The sequence below is a fragment of the Musa acuminata genome, chromosome BXJ1-3 (genome assembly GCF_036884655.1).
Source record: "Musa acuminata AAA Group cultivar baxijiao chromosome BXJ1-3, Cavendish_Baxijiao_AAA, whole genome shotgun sequence".
NCBI lineage: Eukaryota > Viridiplantae > Streptophyta > Magnoliopsida > Zingiberales > Musaceae > Musa > Musa acuminata.
In genome coordinates, this window is record NC_088329.1 from 42,531,696 (window position 1) to 42,557,500 (window position 25,805).

Consider the following 25,805-nt stretch of genomic DNA (forward strand, 5'->3'; position numbering starts at 1 on the left):
TTTTTTGGCCTTGTTATGTTCCTGTTTTCACATAATATGTGAAATCTGTTGTGTTATTGATGCCACAGCAATCAAATCATACGTTTAGCAGACACGAAAACACATTGGCCTTCAAATCCATCTTCTGATATACTACTACAGCAGGATTTAATCCGATCAGATACAACCAACAATTGTGAAGCTTAGCAGTCATATTAAGAGGAATATATGACCTCTATATATTCAATTTACAAAGGCATAAAAATCAGATTGTAGATTTCAATCGCTTTCATCACTGTCATAGTTTTGGCAGAGGGATTGCAGCCCATTTGTGATCCCTTCTCCAGTGATATCATTGCTTTTACCTTCTTCCTCGGCTTTTGAAGGGTCACAATCTGTGGATGCAGTTCGAGGCTTCTTAGGACCCTCTGTCACAGATCGAGATTTTAGTATAAACTTGGGCAACAAAGAACCACCCTGATTTCCTGTCACATGTGCAGAAAAGAGTTCATTAATGAAACTGAGAGGAAAAAAAAAAACGTAGAATCTCGATCAAATGATGAATATCATTCAGCTTTATGCAATTATAGTGAAATATGCACTTAATTATCATCCATACTGTTCTCACACCATTAAATTCATCATCACATGAAATATTTATAACGTCCCCTGGTTCGATATAGAACTATTAACGGTTGGGCTTGAGTTTAAAGATTTCTAGACATTAAGTACCTTTATCATTAGAGCCATCAGACATGGTAGCTTTAGTTAAAGAATCTGTTGGCTTTTCCACCTTCACTGAGGTCTCCATAGGAAGCTTCCTCTGCAGAATAACAGAAGTGTTGGCTAAAAATCAACCAATGTAAAAAATCATACAACGAATGATCACAAATGCAATGTGCCTATAAATTATTAGTTCAGAGAAAAAACCATTAATATTACATTAAAATATATCATATAAGGACAAGAAGCCCCAAGCATTCAGTGCCCAAAAAATCTGAAATATCTTAACAAAAATATCTAATAACCATTGTTTAAAACTATGTGCATTAAGACTTTACGTCCAGTAAATGCAAAAAAAGAAAATATCAGATATTGTCATAGCACATGACATGTATAGCTAGGTATGTTCCAAATTTCTAGTTATCTATGACATATGCTTGCACCTAGAGACCAGCACAGATTTGTTTCTGGCTTTTCAGATCTGAGGATCCCAGTACAGTCTAAGTCCTAGACAATCAGCTGTATCTAACCCTAGGTATCTTGGTGCCTTGACAATTTTAAGTCCAAATATGAATCACATCATATACAGTCACATGATGAACAATTTATGTGATGTCAAATTGGCATATAAAATAAGATTATGCCTAAGAAGAACGGACAAGAACACGACACGACACAGACACGACAATACATCATTTTTAATATATTTCTGGTTGAATTTTCATGTTAATATAGGCTTTATATATGTTTCGTAAAAGCAAAAAGTAATATTGCAACAATCATTATATATTCACAATGTAACATATATCATGACTAATATACAACAACAAAGCTGTAAGTCCAAACTATTTAGGGTCGGTTACATGAATCTTTTGCCACCATTGAAATATGTAAAAAAGTCATATGCTTAGTCAAGTTCAGAGTGCTTTTACTTCTAAGTCTATGATTATTAAATCTATCACTATTATTTATCATTAAATCTAAGTCTTGTAATGGAATATTCATTAAATAACTTATAAAATAATTTTTCCATCTTCCTTAATCTTGTTATCATTGATAAGTATTTTATGATCTTCATCTTTAATGCATCTAATATTACCTAAATCCTTACACTTTCTTTCTCTAGCTTTAGCAATTCGATATATCTTTTTCACCATCTTTAGTACCTAATTTTTTATAAAAATTATAATAAGTTTTATATCTTTTTATACTAACCTCTTTTTAGCCTCTTTTTTGTTTTTTATTTGTATCTTTTACATTTTTCCTCTTTTTTTATAATTTTGTCAATCTTAAAAACATGATCTTTTAGTAAAAATTACATTTTGAACTTCATTACACCACCACCAACTCTCTCTTAAGGTTACACCTTTACCTTTAGTTTCACCAAGAATTTTCTTTGTTAAGCTGCTAGTCTTATTAGACATTGTAGTTCAAACAATATTAATATTATCCTCGTCTAATCTCCAAGTCGTCTCCCTTTCCCTCTTATTCTTAAAAGCATTTACATTATCATCTTTAAAATTCCACAATCTAGTCCTGGTAAAATTTTCTACTATATTTTTCTTCTTCCATTTTCTATAGTAAATATCTAATGCCATCAACCAATGTTGATTCATCAAACTTTCGGCAGGTATAACTTTACAATTCATACAAATAACTTTATCTATCTTTCAAGTGAGAAAAAAATTTATTTGACTACAATTATGACCACTCTTATAAGTAATCAAATGTTCATCACTCTTCTTAAAGTGAATATTTACAATTATAAGATCATATGAAGTTGCAAAATCCAAAATCATACCACCATCTTCATTTCTCTCCTCATAACCAAAGCCCTCGTGCATCCCCTTATATTCACCATATGTTTTCCCTACATGACTATTCAAATCTCCTCTAATTATAAGTTTTTTAGTTATATGCATTCTTTGAATGATATCATTTAAGCTTTTCTAAAATTCTCTTTTGGTTTGATCATCCAATCCAACTTGAGAGGCATTTGTACTAATGACATTCAAAACATATTGTCCTTTTACAAATTTTAGAACTATAATGCTATCTCCAAATCTTTTTACATCTACAACATTGTTTTCAATATCCTTATCAACAACAATTCCTAAGCCAATTCTGTGTTTAACTTTTCTAGTATATCAAATTTTAAATCAAGTACTATCAATCTTTCTAGATTTTTCCTCTACCTACTTAGTCTCTTGGAAGTAAATAATATTTATTCTTTTTTTTATCATAGTGTCTACTAATTCTAATCTCTTCCTTGAAAGTGTTCCTATATTCCAAGTTGCTAACCTAACTCTCTGCTCTTGGACTAACTTCTTTACTCTCGTTAGTCCAAAACAATGAGAGCCCTTGCCTACTTAGAACCACATCTAGGCACCAATATGATGGGCTGCTTCTAAGCAACAACCTAGACCACCGTTTGCAATTCGGGACACCTAGGTGGTGAAGGTGTCTCGTGCCACTTCCGGGTGACAACATAGCTCCATACTAAAATCCGTTAAAATTTATGTTCATGAGATCTAACATAATTTTATGTTGGTTGTCAATGATCTAACAGAGCCCTCCACCTTTTTCATCTAGGCCTGAGACCAGCATTGGTGGTGTTATATCATGGCTAATATAGCATTATAAATAAGATCTAACCTATTATGAATGAGAGACAATAATAAAAAAGACCTAACCTATTACTCTTGTTATACATTGAATCATTATGAATAAGGGGCCTACATTATAATTTAGATATTACAGTAGACTTATTATATCTTATTTATAATTTAGGCTTATTATAGCAGGCAGACATTATAATAGTAAGACATTATATCTCTAACATATAATTTTGGCAAATATCAAAACACGTGTCTGACACGTGTCCGACATGGATACACCAGCCAAAACGACATGCCTGTCCTTCCCAGGATTATGCAAGTTCACCCTTGCATACCAATCACAAAAAAGCTACCTACCATCACAGTAAAATTTGCATATACATGTGCATTCAGACATTAAAAAGAATAGTAGAAAACGTAGCTAATATAGCAATGAAGTACCTTTAAACTGTTATCTGATGTTTCACTTAAACTAGAAGATGGCTGGCCTAGCTCTTCAATATCATCATCCTCATCATCATGTATTCTTCGAACAAAATCTTTTGAACCCTGTACCAACAAGTTGCTCATAAACAAATTATACATCAAGATTAAGAGCAATTAAAAAAAACAGTGACTACAAATGCAATAGCTCACAGTATATAGGTATATACATGGAAAGTTATGGACTTGATAAGTGCTTCATCTGCTTCATCTAGTTCCTCCATTATCTTTTTCTCCTGGCAGTAGACAAGATAGCCATTTAGAAGTAAAGCACAACAAGCCACACTATGATGAGAAAAAAAGATCTATATACGAATTTACAAATTAATTGTCCATCTAGTACGAAAACAACAAACAAATAAACGCCAAACAAAAGCAAGGTTTTAAGTACGAAAGATTTCACCAACAGGCAACAGCAACTGCCTGTGCAACTTAATTACTCTAGTACATTCTAGGCTAAACATTAATAAAGAATTATAACTTTACTCACTTCATTAACTGCATTTAGAAGTAAAGCACAATAAGCCACACTATGATGAGAATAAAATATCTGTATATGAATTTACAAATTAATTGTCCATCTAGTATGAAAACAACAAACAAATAAACGCCAAACAAAAGCAAAGTTTTAAGTATGAAAGATTTCACCAACAGGAAACAGCAACTGCCTGTGCAACTTAATTACTCTAGTACATTCTAGGCTAAACATTAATAAATAATTAAAACTTTACTCAATTCATTAACTGCCTAAATATTTTTTATTTATGATAGGACTTGACCCGATGATAAAAATAGTCATTAACTTGATGAGCATAAAACCACATAGTCCAAAATACTTAAGCCCAATTAATAGTAGCAAATATATCTAGCTCCATATACAATCACATTAATCCTTCCTCTTCCGGCCCTCTCTGATGCCAGACTAAAATCAAGCTGTCATAATTAATTTCTCAAAAATAACTTATATTTTGATAATATCTAGTGAAACCCAAAAGAGACAATTCATGGTGTTACCAGATCAGTATTGAAGCTCCCAGCCAGGAATCATTCAAGAATATATTATTTTTGTGCTTGGTCCATCAACATACTGGTGGAAGAATGTAATCCTTCTGCAATGACTACAGTAACATTCTGGTTTCATCGATATGACATGAGCAATGTGTTTTGTACAGCTTAGTCACCACCACCATCTTTATTTCCTTCAATTTGGCAATACAATTGGTTATAATTAACTGTTTGATAAGACATGATCTTTTGTAATGCTCTTCGTGCTGAGCATGCACACAAAAAATTGAAAAACCAAGCCATTGCACACAAATGTCATCAAGTATTGAGAACTCTTTTGTGCAACTTCTTTACTACAAGATCTCCATTCTCCAGTTTCAAAGGTGCTCATTGACAAGATTGTCCTTATGTTTGCAAAATCCATTCAACTTAGAAACTGCAATCGAACTATTTTTAGTGAAATTGAGGCACACTGTCATTTCAAAGGAACAACTGACTGATCTGCCAAGTAAAAAAAAAACACCTAACAGCATCTGCATATGACTACATAATTTTTATTATCTTGAGATACATGGTAAGTCCCATAAATGAAGAGTGCCAACTTTCATAAAGGAAATTAAAAGAAAAAAAATTGGAAGAATAGAGAACTGTACCAGCACTAACCTTTTCATAGGCTGATCTTTTTAAAGTCTCTAACATCAAATCAACACTTACAGTTGCATGCCTAGACTGCAGAAGAGCAAAACAAATGGTGAACCTGAAGCAGTTATAGAACATATCATTGCTGCAAAACAAGTTTGAAGTACCTTCATAGATCTCATTTCTTCAAGTGCAGCAAGTATATCCATATCTTGCTTGGAATCTAATGCTCGGTTCTCCAGGGACTTCATAGCATCTCCCATTTCTTCCTCAGCTCTTTTCCTCTTCTCCTTTTCTACCACCTGATGAGAACCACATAACATGTAGGACTGGAACCAACACAAAGCATTATAACAAACTTGTCATAGTACAGCAAATAACTCACCTCATCTTCATCACGCCAAGGCTCAAAATTACGTGATGCTCCCGATTCAACAGTGTAATCTGTGTTCTGAGGGTCTGTCTTGAAAGTAATCTCGGCCGAACATTTAGTGCATTTAAAATAAAACCTAAATATTTGGATTCCAAGATACGTCTGCAAGAAACAAATTACCTTAATAGCATAATTTTCACACCACGTCGTGCAACAGCAAATAAGAAATAAAGGAATCAAACGCATCAAGAAAGGAAAACCAAATGGATTATACCACTCCAAATTCGCAGACTGAATTACATTGTCATATACACAAAAATGGAAAAGAAAGGCCTCGAACAAGATGTGATCCTCGTATTTACGGTACAATCTTCTAAAACCTATATCACAGGACAATGACTTTACTATTCAAGAACTTGATGAATGTCGAAACAAATTACACCCTGACGTCCACAATATCACAGATTTAGTGAAGATGGGACAAATCAAAGAAGAAACAGAGAGAAAAAACGGACCAAAGGATGACGCGATCAATTAGAACAAAGGTTTCAAGAGAATCAAAGATGCAAGAACAACAAGAACAAGAAAGGGAACACAAGAATTACTCACCTCTCCAACAACATCCTCCTTGCGAGAATTGAATTTAGTGCCCTTGTAGATGTAGGTTCCACAGGTGTTGCAGCGGATGCTCATCGGAAGCATCATCCGAACTTTCATCTGCTGGTTCTTCGGCTGCCGCCGCCGAGGTATCTTGGCCGGATCGAAGTCCGGCGGGTAGTACTTGTTCAAGACCTTGCGTTCTCCCATCTTCGCTCCCTCCGCCTCGCCTCCTCCGCAGCCGACTCAGCGCCCCCTCGAATCCCTGTTCCCCCAAAACCCTAATCAATCGCGAGCGCAGAGGACGACGGACCAAGAACAGGCAAGCTTAAGAGTCGGTGCCCTCGGTGCCTTTCAAGATTCCGATCCCTGACCCGAGTGCATTTAATGGATCCGTTCTCTTATAGAATCCGAACCCGAATTAAGCCCCTCCTTATCGGATGTATACCCGATCCGCTTGAAGCATGCTGTAAGGTCGTCTTACGTCATGATGGTTCGTTGCGATGATTTGATGGACGGGCGGGAGGATCGAACGGCGGAAACAATTGCGTGTACAGAGTATTATGAGTACGTTTCGCGCGGGGAGCCAAACGCGCTTCACTCAACGTTTCCTCCCACGGACTGCAGTCAAATTCCCGGTGGCGCCGCTGTGCGAATTGCCCGTCCTTTACGCTGTTTACTCGTACATTTTCCACGTTGCCCGATAATATACCTTCTTGTTGATTGGTGGATCGGCATAAACATCTTTCAGCACGTGAGACTGACGTTACCGTCTTGAACTGGTAGGAAAGAGAGAGCGTATTCCTTTTCTCCTTCCCCCTCCCGTTCTTGCCTGCGTGCGTCTCATTCTCTGCACACTCTTAACTCGCTTCTCTCATCTTTGGCTTCGTCTCCGGTTGTCCTTTTCCTTCTTCCCGTTTCCTTCTCGACGTACCACAATGCTCGATAGTGCCGCCGGTTAGGGCAGCAGACCTGCAGCCCTCTCCTCCTCCCGCTAGAGTTCCTAGGGCTGGTCGCTTCGTCTCCGTCATTGCGCCTTCCCCTTTTCTCAATCTGAGGGGTGCGTTTTCCCGGAGAGAAACCCATCTGGGGCTTTCGGAGGCTTCGTGAAATAAATGTTCGAACTTTGGGGCAGTTGGAGTATCTCCAAAACGTTCCGTGCTGTTTGGTTCGAGGGTCTCAAGCTCGGATTTTTAGAGCGGTCTTTGGAGTAGGATCGGATTTGACGGCTTGTGTTTGGGGTTTCGGCCTGTTCTTTCCCCCGATGAAAAAGGATGTTGGTAGGTGGATCAATGTCACCGTATCTTGAGTGAATCTTTTTTGGATCATAAAGTGTTGGGAGGATGGGATTGGGAGCGGAGGAGGTTTGGCTAGCAGCGTGGGCAAGTGGTGGAAGATCGAAGGAGGAGGAGGAGGAAAGGAAACAGAACAAGGGCGAGGAGACCCTGCGCTGGATTAAGCTTCGCTCGATGGGGGGTTGCATGTCTTCCAAAGCCAATGTGGACACGACGATCAGGAGCGTCGGCACACCGCTTGGTAATGTCTCGCTCGCTCATGACTTTAACATCGGTTATGTGGCGCGTGATATCTTTAGTTTGGCTTTACAGGATGCTGATACCAATTCTTTAGCCTCTGTTCTTCATTGTTCTCTTTCATCATTGTTATTACTTGGTCGCGATTTGATTTATCTTCGAGAAAAATGAATAGTTTGTGATCTAGGATATCTGGATGCTGGATTCATGTCGGGTTACTGTCCCTACCATATGGTTCTTATTGCTCCGTAATCGTTGCCGAGTAAATAAGTGTTGCATCTAATGTGGAAAGATGATAACTTAAGTCATTGTTGCGGTGTTTCAAACCCTTTATGTTGTGAATTACCTTTTTTTTTTCTTGTTAGCGAGATGCATGCAAGTGCAGTTGTTGCCCTGTTATGGTAAGATGATGTCCTGATCAGTTCGATGTAGTTCAAACCCACATGCGTAAGGTTATCCAAGGTGCGGTCGAAGTAAAAATATCCCTCGAGGTATCACCTGCACGAAGATTGAGCTCGGGAAAGGTTTTTGACATGGTCCTTTTGATGCTTAAGTCAATAATTCAAGGTAGATAAGTATGGTTATAAGTGGTAGAAAAAAGTTATTTTTATCATTTTGCTAAAAATGAGCTTTTATTCCTAGTCATAAATGAGTAAAATATTATGTGAAGGGTTAACTTTCCTGACCTTTATGCCTTGATTACGAGGGGAGTTAGGTGCTTGATCTTCATATCTCGGCAACGGGGGGGGAAGGTGGCGAGTTTCTCAATCTCTATGCCTCGCGCTTGACCTTTGCAACTCAACAATGAAGGGGGTCGAGTTTCTTGACCTCCGAACCTCAATAGCGAGGGATGGTCGGGTTTCTTAACCGCATGTAGCTACTAATATAGCTCCAAATGTTGGTCCATCTATCGCAGTTGGACCCGCATGAAATCCTCTATTAAGGCCGCTGACTGAGCCTCGAATTCGAGTATGACAGATTGAGGGTAGTGTGGTCTACTGAATTTCACGATTGGGGACCAAAGTGTCCTCTCAATTGGTGATTTGGTACGTCTCGGGCCCTCTTAGGGTGTTAATGCCATGTCGGGACGAGGAGTCTCGATGAGTACTAATGGAACTGAGTTGGTGGCGTCGCTTATTATACTAGCTAAGGCGGGAGTGGGACAATGACCCGTATCATCCCCATTAATGTTTGTATCTTGGCAAGGACTAACATGTGGCTCGTAGTCGTCCTTGGGGGTGAGAGATTTGGGTCGTTGAACAGACGTCAATATATCATCAGTATTTGTATTAATATATAAAAATAGGAGTTGTGGTTCCCTTAGCGAAAATATTATCGATCAAGGGCAAAGCTTCTTCGCTTGAGCGTTTATTGAGAGAATCGACATGCAAGCATTTCTATGATATCGAGCTCACCTTCCAACGTCAAAATGTTATGTAAAAGTATGATTGAAGTCCTGGTCAGTTTGATGAAACTCTGGCTCATATGGATAGGGATATTTAAGGTACGACCAAGGTACGCCCGAGATGAAAACGCTAAGCTCCCGAGATGTCGCTCGCATGAAGACCAAGGTTATGATGAGTTTTTTGACTCGATCTCTTCGATGCCCAAGTTAGTAACTCAAGGTATGTGAGTATATGATAATGACTGATAAAAGCAATCCCTTGATAACTATGCTAAAAATGATCTTTTATACCAGATAATAAAAGAATAAAATATTTTATAAAATATTCTATCGTATTATCTCTAACAATATATCCTTTTATTCATATCGGTGAAAAGGAAGGAGGCAACACAATTACCTGTCTTGAATCACATCTACATGGGTACATAAAAGGTTTTGTCCTCGACATTAACTGGGCTACCATAACGATAGCCAAGCGTCTAGTGATCATTGATCTCAATAGTTTTCCTATCACATATATTTACTACATTTGCATGTGTGACATATGTTTCTCTTTCGTCAAGTTAAAGATGTACTGCTCTGGAGCTTCCTACGTGCCTTTGAACAGATTCTTAATGATTTGATTGTCACTTGCATGCTGATCAGGGGAAACCAAATCAACATATCCATCTCCTTCTAAAGCCGTCGATGATCTGAAATTTTCATCCCACTTGCGAAAGTTCACCTTCAAAGAGCTGAAGTCTGCCACAAGTAACTTCCAACCGGATGGCCTTCTCGGAGAGGGAGGATTCGGCCGTGTTTACAAAGGATGGATCGAGGAATATGGAACAGCTCCCGTTAAACCTGGCACCGGACTTACTGTTGCCGTCAAGATGCTCAGCCATGATCGAATTCAAGGGCATAAAGAGTGGCTTGTACTATATCTAATTCTTCATTAGCTAGTGATGATCGCGTGAGAAATTTTCATTTGCAAACTATCATCTTCACATACTCGCAGGCCGAAGTTAATCTTCTTGGTGATGTTCGACATCCAAATTTGGTAAAGCTGATTGGATACTGCATCGAGGATGATCAGAGATTGCTGGTGTATGAGTTTATGCAACGTGGAAATTTGGAGAACCATCTTTTCAGAAGTATGTGATCAACCTGTCTTTCACTTTTTTCTTAGCTTTTGATATCCTTCGTGGGAAGTTCCTTTCGAGGAAAGAAGCCATGTCTCAACCTTGATGTTGGTCTGCAATATGGCCATAAAAACCTTGACATTGCCCCTATGTAATCTTTGCTACCCTTCATCTCTGGCAACAGGATCCCGGGATTTGCCATGGTCGATTAGAATGAAGATTGCACTTGGTGCAGCAAAAGGCCTTGCTTTTCTTCACGAGGAAGCCGAGAGACGAGTAATATATCGTGATTTCAAGACATCCAATATCCTATTAGATGCTGTATGTACCAACATCATGTGTTCTCATGCTTCCCGTTTGCTTTCGTTGAGTTGCTTCCTGAGTCGTGCTGCTGCAGGATTTCAGTGCCAAGCTCTCGGATTTTGGCCTCGCTAAAGCTGGTCCTGAGGGCGACAAGACTCACGTAACAACGAGAGTGATGGGAACATACGGATATGCAGCCCCGGAGTATGTGATGACAGGTAAAAGAGCTCTTTTGCGTTCATCTTGAACTTGGCTTCCGCTGGGAACAACACAATCTCGTCATCGTTCATCTCTTCTTCCAGGACATCTGACAACGAGGAGTGATGTCTACAGTTTCGGCGTTGTGCTGCTGGAGATCATGACAGGGAGGAGAACGATGGACAAAAGACGACCGGCCGGGGAGCAAAACCTGGTGGAGTGGGCACGTCCATACCTGGGAAACAAACGACAGTTCTACAGGATTATAGATCCTCGTCTGCACGGCAACTTCTCCGTCAAGGGAGCTCAGCAGGTGGCGCAGTTGGTGCAGGCTTGTGTCGGTCGGAACGCCAAGGCTCGACCGCTGATGAGCGAGGTGGTGGAGGTTCTCAAACCTCTGGTCGATCTCAACGACATCGCCAGCAGCTCCTCCTCCTTCCGGGCCATGACGAAGGAACGCGCTGCTTCGATTGCCGCCTCCCACCCGATCGAGTGCAACACACAGCAGCCGAAGAGGAGCAGCATCTCGCGTGGCTCTTCCCCGTATCCCCACCCGATGAGGAGCTTGTCGCATGGCAGTGAACCATAGGGATCGAGCATGCGTGCTTTCTCAGTCACATCGAGGAACTCGGGACTACAATTGAGCATTTGTATGTTTACTCTCTCGGATTAGATTAAACATGGCATTACAAACATTGTGCAGCTAACGAACAGGCTTAGATTTGGATCAGATAAATTTGTAGGAAATCAATTTTAATGATAATATTGGATAAACAGAGCTGGGAAGCTTTGGCTAGTTCATCCCGAATAGCCAACTATTCAAAGGTCCTCCGATGATCTAATGCCCATTGATACATCTCCAAATTGGAAGAGTCATCCAAATAGTAATTTAATGTTTTTACTATATGTTGGTGTAAACAACTTTAAGTCGTGGCTGCTGGGTCCACGCAGCTTGGTTCAGGCCCGAATGGTGGGGGATCTCCCTAGGGTGTTCCTCAAGACTGCTGAGGTGGTCGGTTGCGGTGTCCCGATCGGGATGGGATCGTCGTTTCCATCGGGTGAGGACTCCTCGCCTGCGCGTTTAGTGGACGACCTCCACCTTCACACCTGTACAAAGGTCGGGTCGGGACGCTCGACCCGACCCCTCCGACAATCAAGTTAGAGGATAATCATGGGGGTTTCTTTAGCTAAGTTTCTCTTGCATTTCCTTTGGAGTGCGAGGGTTTTTATAGTGAGAATTACCGTTATCTGATGTGCTGGCCCGTAGGGAGCGAGACCATACTTCTGGTAGCGTCTGACGTTGTCGTTGGCGTGGCATGAAGGATCGAACCTGAACAGAGCGTTAATGCGCCTTAGTAGGTGTTGTGATCCACGTTGACCAGATGCCTCATCAAGTCAACAGAGGCGTGATGCGGTGCAACTGATGTCAGGCACAAAAAATCAAACCATTAATATTCAAGCCTCCTCCATCTTTTAATACTCTACGAGAAATTTTCTCTCATCTTTTTGCGATAATCCTTTTCAATATTATTCCTAAAATTCTTTAGATCAAAATCTACAGCATTTTGAATTAAAAAAAGAAGAAAATTCCATATATCCGAGCAGAGCAGTCACTGAGGAGGCGGCAGACAACTCATCGGAATACATCATCTCATTTGACCATAAAGTTGCTTTCTTGCGTACGGTATCCAACCAACGGCTGTCTTCTGCTGCATTTTACAGGTAAATAATCAAAGACACCAAAAAAATGAATTATCTTTTAGAGTGAGTTTTAGATTTTAATTTTCAAATTGTTTCCTTTTTCTCTCCCTTTTTTGTCAAACCCTTTTAGTCGTATCCCACTTTTTCCAAAAAAAGAAAAAAAAATCTATATGGATTATCTTAAAGGACTGTCATGTAATAATATAGCTTTCTTTTAGCTTTGAGCCTCTAAATGGCAGTAATGAGGCGACAGGACATGTAATCCCCGTCCTCATAAGAATCCCGCATGGCTCGCCCATCGATGCCACTGTCTGACTTAGATTTCCATGTCCCATCTGTCGCCAGCACCCTCTGAACCCTCTCCCCCTCCTCCCTGTCTCGCCTCTCTCTCCTTCCTTGGGATGACAACTCTGACCCACAGCTCAAATTCCAAAAGGTCCAACAGCTCTCTCTCCTCCCCCCTCTCTCTCTCTCTGCACCTACTCGTTTGGCCAACCAGACTCCTGCCTCAAATTACAACGACAAGACCGCGAGCAGAGTGTGGTTTCCTACTGCTCTGTTCTCTGCTCGCTATCAGAGTACGCTTTCCGACTACTCTGTTCTCCGTTTGCTGGATTTAATGAGCTCTACTGTTAGTGTTCCGGCTGAAGCACCTTACGATGTTCCTCGTTGAATTCAACAATAAGATGCGTCTTTCTCCTCTGTCCCCAAGAGGAACCTCATATTACATTGTCCGAGCGTGCAGAGTCGACCTCGGATTCGAGAAATGTCACACGAGTCGTTGCTATCATAAACAAATCGGTGGAGTCGATAAGAATAACAAGGTCGCCTTGATCGTGATGTCCATTATTCGTATCGAGTGCCCCAGCCCTGTTGTAGCGTAGCAGAGCAGCGCAGTAATTGAAACCGTGGCCACATCTCCATCAGATCACCCACCTTCCACTTTGAATAATGATGACCGTATGTACCGCCTCCCACTGTCACCTCCACCCGTTAATGTGAGCCTCGACCACTGCACTCGACAAGCCACCACCATCTCGCGGTTTGACCATCTTCCCCTGCTTCATTGTTCAAAGCTTGACTTTTGTACCGAGTAGAAAGGAACAGAGTCATAAAAAAAGAAGAAGCCGGTAGTGCGGATTATAATGGCTTATCAGCTTTGGCGAGTAGTAACGAGGAAGGATTGATGATGGAAACCCATCCACTGTCCTCGTTTATTGCCAAAATATTTGACTCGACTCATGCGACCGTGAAGAAACAGTGCAACGCCAAGGGGAAAACTATGCATGGCCAGGTGAGAACAGAGCAGCTGTACTGAGAATGCTGTAGCAAGCATCATTAGATTCTGCCGCTGCTGCAATCGATCTCACATGTTCGAGAATCTGTCGTCGGGACGCATCGAGGAGACCACGATCGAGAGCTTTCTGCTGGCTCGAACCTCTTCTTCAAGAAAGTAAAATTACAGAGTTCGTAGATACATGCATGCATACATACCACCACGACGCTGCCGATGACGTGCTTACCGGCAGAAGAGGAGAAGAGAAGTAATCAAGGTGAGGAGATGATAGAAGAGAAGAGAAAGAAAGCGATAAACAACCATTCGATCGGCCAGGTTTCTCCGGCCGCCCCTAACGAGGAAGTATCAGGCTCTAAGCAGGTAGATGCTGAGTTCGGGGCCACCGTTGTTATCAGGGTTCATCATGTAGAAGGCTTCCGAGTCCTTGGATCCCACCACACGCTCGAACCTGGCCCTCATGTACATCATCTCGCCGTAGGCGCCGCCATCTCCCGGGAGCACGCCGGCGCCGGTCGACACCGGTTCCACCGCCCGCAGGACCCTCCAGTCTGCCGGGCCGCACTCGCGGCGCACGGCGTAGCCGCATTTCTTGCCGTTGCAGTAGGCACGCCACAGCGGCTCCTCCAGCAGCTTCTTTCCGCCGCCTGCCCGCCGCTCGCATTCCAGCGCGATCCTCACCAGCCCCGACGCCATCTCCCTGACCAGCGTATTGGTGGGCGTGGCGAGCTCGATCAGCACCGCCGGGCAGGCCCGGGGGTCCACTTGAAACGCGAAGTGGACGTGGCCGCGGCGGTGCCCGAATAGCGTGCCCGTCACACGGGGCCCGAACCCCACCGGTCGACGCCTACCGACAATTGCCGCCGTCAGCACCGCTCGCAACCTCGAAACAGCCACCGCTGCGGCCGAAGAAGAGGTTGAGCCCTTCTTCCTTGCTGGTGGCGCGGCTGCCTCTGCCTTCAGGGGCGCGTCATCATCGCAAGAGAACGGTGACGCCGAGATGGCAGCGGAGAAGACGAGCACGTCCTCCTCCACCCTCCCTCCTCGCTTCTTGTCTTCCCCGCCATTTCCAGCTGTCCACTGGAAGTGTCTCTTGGAGAAAGAGAAGGAGGACTCGTGGGGGCTTCTTGCCATTATGGTCCTCATCTGTGGAAGAGAGAACGAGACGGTGGGAGAGGGCGAATAGGTGAAGCCGGCGGGCCTTTAGTAAGAGGAAGCCTCAATGATCGATGAGCGAAAGACAGTGAGGAGAGATTAAGAGATTCCCTTCCTGTGTCTGCTTTCGGACAATGGGCTCATTTATTCCATGTTTCTAGTCCTTTTTGTCAGCCACTGCTCTCCGTCCTTTAGTATTGGGGGATGACTGTAGCACACTGACGATAGCTGAGGGTGACAAAGCCCACTATAGCCAAACCAAACAGATATCAAAAGAAAGAAAAGAATGCTCGCTGGGCGGAGTGAGACGGACACAGACAAGAAAGGTGACGGAAGGAGAGACGAGAACTTCGGCGATCATGCAATGCAAACCTCGGGATGGGGGAGAAGTGTGGGGCATGGAGACGGTAGGGTAGCGAGGAGCTTTGACCGGCTGCCTGTGGTGCATGGGAAAGGGTTTAGGTGCAGACCAGGCTATGGAAGACGAGCACCACGGTTACCTCTCTCTGCTCCTCTTGAGCAGCCATTAATGTCCTCATTCCTCCGTGCTTCTTACTATCATCAAAATGACGTACAGGTATAAGGTAAATTTATTTCAAGGCAAATCTCCCAACAGTACTTCCGACACTGTATGGGTTTCGAAGCGCGAGTGCAGGGAGCAGCTCAGTGAAGCAGGGTCAGATATTGTCCATCCTCTTCCAGGCAGTGACACAAGCATGATGGAGCAAAGAACAAACACCGAACGAAGAGGAAGAAGACAACTCGGAATCAGATGATCAGTTGCAGCAGGAAAAGTCATGGCCTCATGTTCTCTGGTCCATGTATCTCTGCTTCATCTGCATCTTGTCATAAAGTTGGAGACTGCAATTATTCAAGCCGTCCATGCAATGTGAGAGGAGAGAAACCTGTGGAGAAGGAAGAAGAAGAAGAAGAAGGCTGCTGAACCTGTTGAGCCCATGGACCGGCTCGAGAAGCCTGCCAAAGCAGATGCGGTTCGGCTAAAGCGGGCCTTGACCCAACCAGCGCAGGGCCGGGTTCAACGTTTGGATAAACCCGCGCCGGACCGAACCAATCGTCATTATACCTACAGGTGGACGAGGGACGAGAAGAGGGGAGGTGGAAATGGGAGCTGTTGCGAACAGCTATTGTGCTCCTCCATCTCCGTGTCATCCCTGCTATCATCACCGCCTCAGCCTCCGCCACCGCGCCAATCAACCATGGGCAGTTCCCCCCGCCTTCGCCCGCCTCAGACTCGGTCTCGTTCGCCCGACTGCCCGCCTCTTCCCCCTTGTCTGCGCCACCGGCGACGGCGCCGCCGCAGAATCCAAGCCGAGCTCCTCCTCCGCCTCGCCTCCGGTTAGCTCCGCCTTGCCTCCTGATTCTTATCCTCTTGTTTCTTGCTGCGTAGTGTGTCTGGTATTTGTAACCCCTAAATAGTCTGGATAAAAACTATTATACGAGGAAGAAATAAGAATGGGGGAAAACGAAAGGAACGAAATTTGAGCTTGGTTTGCATTTCCTGGTGATCTATGTGGTTTACCTCATCCTACTTTGACATGCAGATCCAACAAACACTACTCTGATCCAAGTTAACACTATTCCCATATAGCATTTATTTGCAGAAACAATAAATGATTTGAGAAAACTAATTCGACAATTTCGAATTGTGAGTTGCATAAATAAGTGCCTTTTTCAGTGGTTAGAATATGGAGGAAAAAATATGCTTTCAGTCTTAGGATCACATCTACAACGAGCAACTACCTGACCTAAGATTGATGGTATTTTGCTTTTCTAACATACATCAAATTCTCTTACATGTTCTTCAACTATAATATGATGTTCTATCTGAAATGCTTGAACTCTCTGGTGTGTCATCAGGAAGCATGATTACAGTTCTGAGAGACTAGTAATAACAATGTGGATAAATACATGTAATCTGTGCTGTTCATCATGGACAGGAAAGCATATAATAACTTGTAGATATCTTTGCTTGGTTTTGATGTTTGTCTCAAGACTCATCAAGGGTGTGCGAGTTAAATTCGTTGTCTGGATATCGTGCTGAATAATCTCTTCTTAGGTTTAAGTACGTGGAAACACAAATTCATCAAAAGTTGCTGGTTTACTGGGAAGTTTGAGTACATTTTGCAAGGAGTATTTATATGTGATGGCCTGTTTTTCAAAATGCTGGCATAAGAATAGCCAGGGCCAAATTTTCATATGAATTTATAAAGTGCCTTGCCAATACTTTAGCTAAATGTTGCATCTTTGGATCTTCTCTTTTATCATGTGCAATGATGTCACATTTGAGAAAAAGATTAACATCACCATCGTTGCTGTTTATAATCATGATGAGGTTGTGGTAAATCCTGTAGTGGTAGCTGTTTTGCTTGTCTGTTGATCATCATTTTATCAAGCAAGTTCATTGTTTTGCTTTACCAATACTTGCGGTAACCTCTTTTTTTATTAATTTTTTTGAAGGATATAACTTTTGATATAAAGCTTCCCAGGAGAAATTTGCTTGTAGAATTCACATGTGACTTGTGTGGAGAAAGAACTAAGCGCCTCATAAACAGAGTGGCTTATGAAAAAGGAACTATATTTTTACAGGTATATTTAATACGTCTACATGCACATTTATCTCATGAAATAGGGACTATCTCATCTGTCATCTTGTTTAAGCAACATCGCATACTCTTGTCAAGATTAGCCACATTTGATATCTTTCCTGCATGGCGCAAGTTCTTGTTCTAGATATTATTCTCGATATCCAGCTCTCCCAGTTGAGAAATCTCAATGTGGGAGATAACTCATTGCCTTGGTAATTGTATGATCCGAATAAGATTAATACATATCTCAGCTAGTAACCAAGAATTCTTTCTTATATATGGTTTCTTATGTTTCTTTAATGAATTACCAAAACAATTTATTGTGAATTTTATTGTTCTGCTTGGATTTTTTTTTTCCTGTGCTTTTGTTTTAACCGACAGCATGATGTCCATGAACAGTGTGCAGGATGTCAAGTTTATCACAAGTTTGTCGACAACCTGGGCCTTGTGGTTGAGTATGATCTGCGGGAGGAAACGGATGCAGATTCTGATGTTACCCAAGCAGAGATGGCTTGATGCTTCAGGTTCTAAAAGTCCAAGAAAATTACAGAGAAAAGGCCACCCTCTTAGTCACTAGAACTCAATCGAACAACTGTTCATTGACTTCCGGCTTGTCTCATTTTCTGGTCTGTTTATTCAAAATACTTGGCATGATCAACAAACAAATTCAAGGTCAGCTTGTTCCTCTGGAAATAGTATGATCAACAAACAAATTTTTGTACATATATATTGGTTTTTTTTAATTAAATTTGAGATGAACTAAATAGAGAAATAGGCGAAAAATAGGCATCAAGTGAAGTTTGAGTTTGAATAGGACGAAGATCTTGAATACTAATGAGGGCAAAATTATCTTTCTATAATTTGATATGTGGAAATGATTTAATTCGTTAAGCCAATTAACTATGTCACATCAATAATTTTAATATAAAATATTATTCAAATCATTCATGATTCGAAGAATATTTATATTTCATCTTTGAAGCGTCACTGATTTAGACGAAGGGACCGAGTTGGGAGCATCTGATCTCGACATCTTTGCATCGATTTGGGAGCATCCACTTCAGACTCGAACGAGATTGAACCTTTGGGATCCTATTTTGATAGCCTAATCGAGCTCGAATAGAGGAGGAAGAAGAAGAAGAAGAATGGGCTCAGTGAAGGCCGCTGAACCTGTTGAGCCCATGGAGCAGCTAGAGATGCCTGCCAAAGCAGGTGGGGTTCGGCTCAAGCGGGCCTTGACCCAACCAGCTTAGGGCCGGATTCAGTGTCTGGATAGACCGGGCCGGACCGAACCAATCGTCATTATACCTACAGGTGGATGAGGCACGAGAAGAGGAGACGTGGGAATGGGTGCTGTTGCTAACAGCTATTGTGCTCCGCCATCTCCATGTCATCCCTGCTATCATCACCGCCTCAGCCTCCGCCACCGCGCCAATCAACCATGGGCAGTTACCCCCGCCTTCGCCCGCCTCAGACTCGGCCTCGTTCGCCCGATTGCCCGCCTCTTCCCCGTTGTCTGCGCCACTGGCGACGGCGCCGCCGCTGAATCCAACCCGAGCTCCTCCTCCGCCTCGCCCCCGGTAAGCTCCGCACCTCCCCCTGATTCTTATTCTCTTGTTTCTTGCTGCATAGCGTATCTGGTGTACTTGTAATCGCCTAAATGATCTGGATAGAAACTATAATATGAGGAAGAAGAACAAAAGGAACTACATCTGAGCTTGGTTTTGCATGCAGATTCAACAAACAAAACTCTGATCCATGGTGCTTTATAGGAGTTAACATTTAACCACATAGCATCCATGTCTAATGCTCCTTGGAGTGGCATTGTTCGTTCAGATTAGCTGTAACTTAGTCTTTCCTTACCAGTCTCTTCTGTAAGTGCCCCTTTAGTCAATCTTTTATTGTGTATAAAATATAAATATATATACATAATTCTTTAGTGGCATACTGTAGGAGCTTCCAAGAGAAGAAAATCCACAACCAAAATCTATTACATATTTAAATATGCAATCAATGAAGTCATTGGTAAATTGGATGAGAAGTAGGTTAGAGCCGAAATGGGGCCTCTGAGGCCACCAATAGGAGCCCCACTATAGCATCTTCTTACAGCACAGACACCATCAACTTAGACTTCATAATAGGCTTTTATTGCTTGTAACATATGTATTATAATATAACTCGAGTCTACCATAGCAGCCGCCAAAATCTTTTCAGAAAACATGTGAATTTATGGCTATATGTGAAAACGTGTTTATATACGTGCAAAATGTATAGTTGTTTGTTAGTTGATTTTGGTAAACCGTAAGTCTATAGTAGATTGCCCTGGAATTGCACAATTGCAGGATATCGAGAGGTCAAGTAGCAGCAGGAGTTCCAGTGATGGTTACGTGGGTCTCTTTGTTCGGATGCTTGGTCTAGATAATGATCCGCTTGACAGAGAGCAAGCTATATCTACACTTTGGAAATACTCCGAAGGAGGGAAAGAGTGCATAGATGGTATCATGCAGTTTCCTGGCTGTATTAATCTTGTTGTCAGCCTTCTGAAGTCAGAGTCCTCATGTACATGTGAAGCAGCAGCAGGCCTTCTGCGGACTGTGTCTGCAGTCAGCATATACAGAAATGTTGTTGCTGAAAGTGGAGCTATTGAAGAAATTTCCAGTCTTCTTTGCCGACCTTCTTTGACATCTGAGGTATTTGCAGTCATCATCCTTTGATAAGTAGCATGGTAAGGGGAGTTCACTCTCGGTATCCTTGTGCAGGTAAAGGAGCAAAGCCTCTGTACTTTGTGGAACTTATCTACTGATGAGAATCTTAGGGTGAGGATTGCAAAGAACTACCTATTACCCATGCTCGTTAAGTTTCTTGGTGATGAGGAAATTAAGGTGAAGGAGGCAGCAGGTGGAATTCTGGCAAATTTGGCTTTGAGTCCTTGTATCCACAGTTTACTCGTAGAAGCTGGAGTTATTCCAAAGCTGGTGACTCTCTCTCTCTCTCTCTCTCTCTCTCTCTCTCTCTTTGTTAAACATTTGAATAAATTCCTTGTTAAGGTTCGCTTACACAAATACCTGAGTTGTTTGTAACCATTAGATTATTTATGAATTTTTATGAGGTCAAGAAGTTATCATCAAAAGGCAATCACTTCTTATTCTGTAAAATGCATTGGAAAATAAAGAACCTTGGTTAAGGAAATAGGAGATAAAGATTTGGAAAATCTTTTATATTGGATTAATATACAACAATGTAGATCAAATATTTTGACATGTTTGATGTTTGATTTATAATTATTAACAAGAGTAACCATCAGAAGCTTGTAGACTGCATTAGCAATCAAGGAACTTTTTTCTTTTTTTTAAAGAATGTACCTTATCATATATTATACTATAGAAGTACCTACATGATAGAAGAAATACAATGAAACCTAGACATTTATGTTCTGTAGCAAAGTTCTTTGTAGAATATACAAGTCAGAATAGTGGAAGTATTTGCATATACCTGTTCAACTTCCGTCTCGACATATCTCAAGTTTATTATCAAAAACCATTCTTGCTAATATATGAAACCCAGAAATATGAAATGGATGGAATTCAGATGGAAAGTGTATGCGTACAATATGGATGCTTGATGGAGGACACTTCAATACAACAGCTTCTATATATCATGCAGTGCAGAAAAAGTGTCACAATGAGTAATATTTTTTTTCAGTCGTGTGGCAAGCACTGAGAGTATAGATCAACTGTTGTTTATATTCTTGAAATTTCTCCAATGGTTCCATTTTTAACCTGGGTTAAAGTTGGCAGTCTAAGGTTGGGTGTAAGAGTCTTGATCTCCAAAACATGATTAAAAAACAAATTTCACAAAAATCTTAAGTTACCAGTGCATTATAGGCAATCAACTTCTGGAAACTATTAAAAGTAAGAGAATTCGGGCATCTTAGCTTATTTTGTGAATTTGTATTCATATTAACTTGATACATATCACAAAAGAAGCTTTTTGAGTTAGTAGAAGCAAGGGAGAAATGAACTTACAGATCTTGGTCATAATGTACTTGTCTGATGAAAAGTGTTTTCTCTTGGTTCTGTATCCTTAGAGTCAAAACAAGTGTAGTTGAAAATGAAGCGGCACAAAATTTTGGTAAGGTTCTTAAGTTCTGCTGGCTGTTTCTCCACCTGCTGAGACTCGAGGCTTAGGTAGTAGGCACATGATTATGAGGTATGAATCATGCTTAGTCTGTTAAGTTCATGAAACTGAAAAAGATATCTTGTTGATACTGGTTAGCATGTAATAATTAACAATTAGTGGCACAATGCACGAAGCTCCACCCAAACTATGGGACATTACTCACATGGGCATAGAGGATGTTTCTAAGATTCAAACCCTGGACACTAATGTAGCAAAGGAGAAACTTTTCTGGTGCCAAAGTTCCCTCTTATTGCATTTTAACAAACTTTAAAAGACGAGTGGCTGTATTCTTCTAACAAAAATCAATTTCGAAGATAGTCCAAATGAAACTTTAACACAAGGTTTTTAGATCTAAGTTGTTAGTTTTGACAAGGGATTTGTCATAAGTAAAAACTGATTCTCACTCAAACACTTTAGTTTGCTTGGAACTTCAGGCCTTGGATTCTAAGATAAACTCAGGTAATTAAAATTTAGTGATTCTCTTTCATTTTTGGTTTCTGATCAGGTTGCATGAAGCTTGTTAATGAGTATTCTGTTACTTTAATTGCAGGCAGATCTTTTGAAAAACAACAGTGAGGACTATAAAGTTATTCGTAAGGAAGCAAAAACTGCACTATTGGAACTTTCTAAAGATGAGTATTACAGAATTCTTATAATTGAGGAGGGTCTAGTTCGTGTCCCTGTAATTGGTGCTTCTGCATATAAAGCTTTCAGGTCTCCAACTCATTCATGGCCATCTTTACCTGATGGCATGGAAATTCAGCGAAGTTCAGCCCCTTCAAGATATGGTGCTTCAGAATTACTTCTTGGATTAAATATCCATGAGCAGAGTTTCAATCTAGAGGAAGCTAAGATTAATGCAATAGTTGGACGATCACAACAGCAGTTTCTTGCAAGAATTGGAGCTATCGAGGTGGCTAGTGTGAGAAAATCTCAGTTGGAATCTTCTCAGAATCAACAGTATACTCTTTTGTCATGGATAGATGGTGTTGCTCGCCTGGTTTTGATTCTTGGGCTTGAAGATGTTTCTGCTATTATGAAGTCTGCTCATGCAATTGCTGATGCATCAATTAGTGAGCATATGCGTATCTCATTTAAGGAAGCTGGAGCTCTTAGACGTTTAGTTCAACTTCTGCAACATAATAATGAGGTTATTCAAGAGGCTGTTGCTCATGCTCTTGAAAGGCTTTCTCTCAGGTTTTTTTTCTACTCTTTTCAATTCTTCTGTTTAAGTTCCTAATAATTTTTAGTTAAATAATTCCTTTCTAAATCATATTTTATTTGTTTATACTTTCGTAAGAATTAGCCGTATTATTAACTGGGACTAATTTACTGATTTACAGTATGTTCCTTGAACTCCTTCCATTTTCTCATCATATAATGGTTGATTTTAGATTCATTTAACTGCATTACCAGTTTCATATAGAGAATTGTCATTTTGTTTAAATGTGAGATCCTAGGAGTGATAATCTTATTTGGATGATTGTTCTCCTTATTATTAATGGTGAGAATCCCTAGTTGTATTGTGTTAGTTTCCCTCCATATAAATTCATCAGTTGTTAATTTTAGTTAAAAAGGTTGTCATGAGCACTTATGATACTGATGAATCATACTTTATAAACTAAGCTGACTGTGTTTCTAGGTAAGTTAGATGTACTAATGCTGATTTACTTAATCTTCTGTCTTTTTGTTCCTGCAGTCATATTGTGCTTAAGGCAATCGAAGAAGAAGATGTTTTAAAGCATTTTAAAAACATACTCCAGGAACCAAATACATCAGATGTTCTGTTAGAAAAGGTTTCATCAGAAACTGATTTAGTTGTGTGTGTGTGTCTGCATGCATGTATGCTGCATGTGTGTGTGCATGGGTATGCATGCATCTGAAAACCTTCACTTCTTATATGTAGTTTTGACAAGAAGCCAATAAACACAGGTTGTGAATACACTTTCTCGAATTTTTGAGGCACGAAATAACATCAAAATGGAGGTGAGGCTGATGCTTTTATGGTTCCCACAGGTGGAAATGATGAATCTCCAATTCCTGATATAATCTTAATTTTTTCAGATCTATGACAAGGTCAATGACGGGTCAGACCATACAAACAGTGGTGTAGCTGTTGATGGATCCACAGAAGTTCCTGATCCCTCGTCAAGATCTGAAGTAGTTGAGAGGTTTGTCATTTTTTTTTTCTCATGTCGCTAGTGATCTTTCTTATGTGCAAGAACAACAGTTTGTTGATGTTGGTCAACTTGGAATATGTCACTACCGAGTCGTGTTACGTGTTGTGATGCAACCCAAGGTTGCAGTAGAATACATTTATTGTTTTAAGGGTTGGACAGTTCAAAGATTGCTACAGCTCAGATATAGCAGAATAGCTTCTTTCTATTTTGAAATTTTGACTGTGATTTGGCAGCAGAAGATATTCTTGATCAGCAATCTCATTCCTCTGTTTGCTTGAATTGGATTCTAGATCAGCAAGTTACACCGGATCTATGCTTCTGGAGATATTTTCCAGCAAAAGGTTGTGAAAAAATAAGAGGGAAAAAAATACAGAGAAGAACAGAATGAATACAGGAGAAGAAAGGAAAAGTGAAGTGTATGAGGAGAAGTACTAGAAGGGAAAGAGGATCACATGATTTTTTTCTCAAATGCTTCATTAATTCTGTTTACATAGCATATATTGCCTGACAAGAGGCAAGAGTTGTGCTTAATTTGGATTCTCTATCACAAAATCAATAACCAACTAGTTCTTATTTATTTTTATCGGGCTGACTACCACCAATAATGTCATGTTTGAGTTAGATTCAAAATTAGGTGATACCATCATGTCAATCTAGCTAACATTGTCTATGCTACAGTGATGTGGACAGTAATTGAGCCTTGTTGCAATTAATTTGGCCCAAGACTAACACTAATTCAAACTCAAGCCGGATCTTATGTCAGCTAAAATCCAATTCCATTAAATTTGAAACTAAAACCAACTAAAACTCAAACCAATAGCTAGTCAAACGGTAAATAGATCTACAAAATGGTTGTTGTTTTTTGGGTTGTTATCATGCTGATAAAGTATTATCATTCAAATATACAAATGCTGATCTACAAATTCTTTTATTTTCAATTTTTTATATATTGTAATTTGCATATCTCATTTTAGATCCTTGTGCCACTTTACTGTGTGACTCATTATTGGTAAGTTTTGCAGAAATATTTCGTGTATGGTAGCAATATCGCCATGGAACAATAGCACAAATTAATTGCACAGAAATTTTTCATATTGCTTTCTGTCTTCTTTCATTACACTTTGGCATTGATAAACAACCATCCCATGAAGCTCTGGTAATTTAGATACACACTAATTTCTTTGATTTATCCGCTGTTGAGGTGGGCTGATATGTGATGACGTCCTTGTTTGAAAGGTTAAAGGGCAGATGAAGGAGGACACTTAATGATAGATGACAAGATGTGATATATTTGACAAAAATGTAATCCTGAATTGAACAAATGCTCTTGGATTTTTACCTGGTTTTCATTTACCACATCCCACGTGCTGCAAATTGTGAGACTTTCCATGGTTGATAAATTTGAACCATCTATAACAGTTGATTATTGGAGTAATTCCTGATTCTGTTTGGATGCTGTTTCTTTTCCTACTTATGTTTAGCAGGAGAGTTTATCTTTTTTTTTTACTTTTGACAACCATAATAAAAGTTTCTCATGAACTGAAGTAAGACAAATGACTTGTTTGTATTTTTCATATTTCGCTGGTGTTTCTTCTCTCCTCTATCAGAAGCGCAAATCATTCAGCTTATGGTCTTAGTTATCAAATTGATGAATAGGTTTTTTCTGTAATATTTTACTACTAAGATATATTTCCAGGGAGATGGCGACCGACTC

The 25,805-nt window shown here is 40.6% G+C and overlaps 5 protein-coding genes across 5 annotated transcripts in view; 3 read left to right on the forward strand and 2 right to left on the reverse strand.

The window, feature by feature from the left end:
* Window positions 1-104: 104 nt before the first annotated feature.
* On the reverse strand, window positions 105-6,771 carry LOC135632364 (uncharacterized). The gene is made up of 8 exons (XM_065140874.1): window positions 6,430-6,771; window positions 5,833-5,982; window positions 5,615-5,749; window positions 5,472-5,537; window positions 3,974-4,039; window positions 3,762-3,869; window positions 712-802; window positions 105-464 (listed from the first exon to the last, which is right to left on the reverse strand). The coding sequence occupies exons 1-8, from the start codon at window positions 6,625-6,627 to the stop codon at window positions 259-261; spliced, it is 1,020 nt and encodes a 339-aa protein (XP_064996946.1). The 5' UTR covers window positions 6,628-6,771; the 3' UTR covers window positions 105-258.
* A 519-nt stretch (window positions 6,772-7,290) lies between these two features.
* On the forward strand, window positions 7,291-11,674 carry LOC103979519 (serine/threonine-protein kinase PBL34-like). Its single transcript, XM_065150942.1, has 6 exons — window positions 7,291-8,043; window positions 10,021-10,268; window positions 10,352-10,487; window positions 10,660-10,796; window positions 10,873-10,996; window positions 11,081-11,674. Exons 1-6 carry the CDS (start codon window positions 7,761-7,763, stop codon window positions 11,563-11,565), a joined length of 1,413 nt encoding a protein of 470 aa, XP_065007014.1. The 5' UTR covers window positions 7,291-7,760; the 3' UTR covers window positions 11,566-11,674.
* A 2,407-nt stretch (window positions 11,675-14,081) lies between these two features.
* LOC135638020 (protein MIZU-KUSSEI 1-like) lies at window positions 14,082-15,263 on the reverse strand. Its single transcript, XM_065150948.1, has one exon. It carries the CDS (start codon window positions 15,115-15,117, stop codon window positions 14,320-14,322), a length of 798 nt encoding a protein of 265 aa, XP_065007020.1. The 5' UTR covers window positions 15,118-15,263; the 3' UTR covers window positions 14,082-14,319.
* A 941-nt stretch (window positions 15,264-16,204) lies between these two features.
* On the forward strand, window positions 16,205-18,455 carry LOC135632370 (uncharacterized). The gene is made up of 3 exons (XM_065140893.1): window positions 16,205-16,482; window positions 17,605-17,733; window positions 18,132-18,455. Exons 1-3 carry the CDS (start codon window positions 16,249-16,251, stop codon window positions 18,246-18,248), a joined length of 480 nt encoding a protein of 159 aa, XP_064996965.1. The 5' UTR covers window positions 16,205-16,248; the 3' UTR covers window positions 18,249-18,455.
* A 566-nt stretch (window positions 18,456-19,021) lies between these two features.
* LOC103978729 (uncharacterized) overlaps window positions 19,022-25,805 on the forward strand; it is an 8,832-nt gene continuing 2,048 nt past the window's right edge. The window contains exons 1-8 of the mRNA XM_009394632.3: window positions 19,022-19,312; window positions 20,075-20,422; window positions 20,492-20,707; window positions 22,462-23,108; window positions 23,611-23,707; window positions 23,844-23,897; window positions 23,976-24,082; window positions 25,788-25,805. The exon at window positions 25,788-25,805 is cut by the window's right edge and continues 173 nt beyond it. Of these exons, the coding sequence (XP_009392907.2) occupies window positions 19,079-19,312; window positions 20,075-20,422; window positions 20,492-20,707; window positions 22,462-23,108; window positions 23,611-23,707; window positions 23,844-23,897; window positions 23,976-24,082; window positions 25,788-25,805 (1,721 nt within the window). The 5' untranslated portion in view covers window positions 19,022-19,078. The remainder of the gene's footprint in view (window positions 19,313-20,074; window positions 20,423-20,491; window positions 20,708-22,461; window positions 23,109-23,610; window positions 23,708-23,843; window positions 23,898-23,975; window positions 24,083-25,787) is intronic.

Excerpts from the sequence above, each read along its gene's own strand:
- LOC103979519 (XM_065150942.1), top strand. The coding sequence starts at position 7,761 with ATGGGATTGGGAGCGGAGGAGGTTTGGCTAGCAGCGTGGGCAAGTGGT. Across the intron at positions 8,044-10,020 it reads GGATGCTGATACCAATTCTT|CATCTCCTTCTAAAGCCGTC; the intron begins TAGCCTCTGTTC and ends AATCAACATATC. Across the intron at positions 10,269-10,351 it reads AAGGGCATAAAGAGTGGCTT|GCCGAAGTTAATCTTCTTGG; the intron begins GTACTATATCTA and ends ACATACTCGCAG.
- LOC135632370 (XM_065140893.1), top strand. The coding sequence starts at position 16,249 with ATGGGAGCTGTTGCGAACAGCTATTGTGCTCCTCCATCTCCGTGTCAT. Across the intron at positions 16,483-17,604 it reads CCTCCTCCGCCTCGCCTCCG|GATATAACTTTTGATATAAA; the intron begins GTTAGCTCCGCC and ends ATTTTTTTGAAG. Across the intron at positions 17,734-18,131 it reads AAGGAACTATATTTTTACAG|TGTGCAGGATGTCAAGTTTA; the intron begins GTATATTTAATA and ends GTCCATGAACAG.
- LOC135632364 (XM_065140874.1), bottom strand. The coding sequence starts at position 6,627 with ATGGGAGAACGCAAGGTCTTGAACAAGTACTACCCGCCGGACTTCGAT. Across the intron at positions 5,750-5,832 it reads CTTGGCGTGATGAAGATGAG|GTGGTAGAAAAGGAGAAGAG; the intron begins GTGAGTTATTTG and ends GGTTCTCATCAG. Across the intron at positions 4,040-5,471 it reads AAAGATCAGCCTATGAAAAG|GAGAAAAAGATAATGGAGGA; the intron begins GTTAGTGCTGGT and ends GTCTACTGCCAG.
- LOC135638020 (XM_065150948.1), bottom strand. The coding sequence starts at position 15,117 with ATGAGGACCATAATGGCAAGAAGCCCCCACGAGTCCTCCTTCTCTTTC.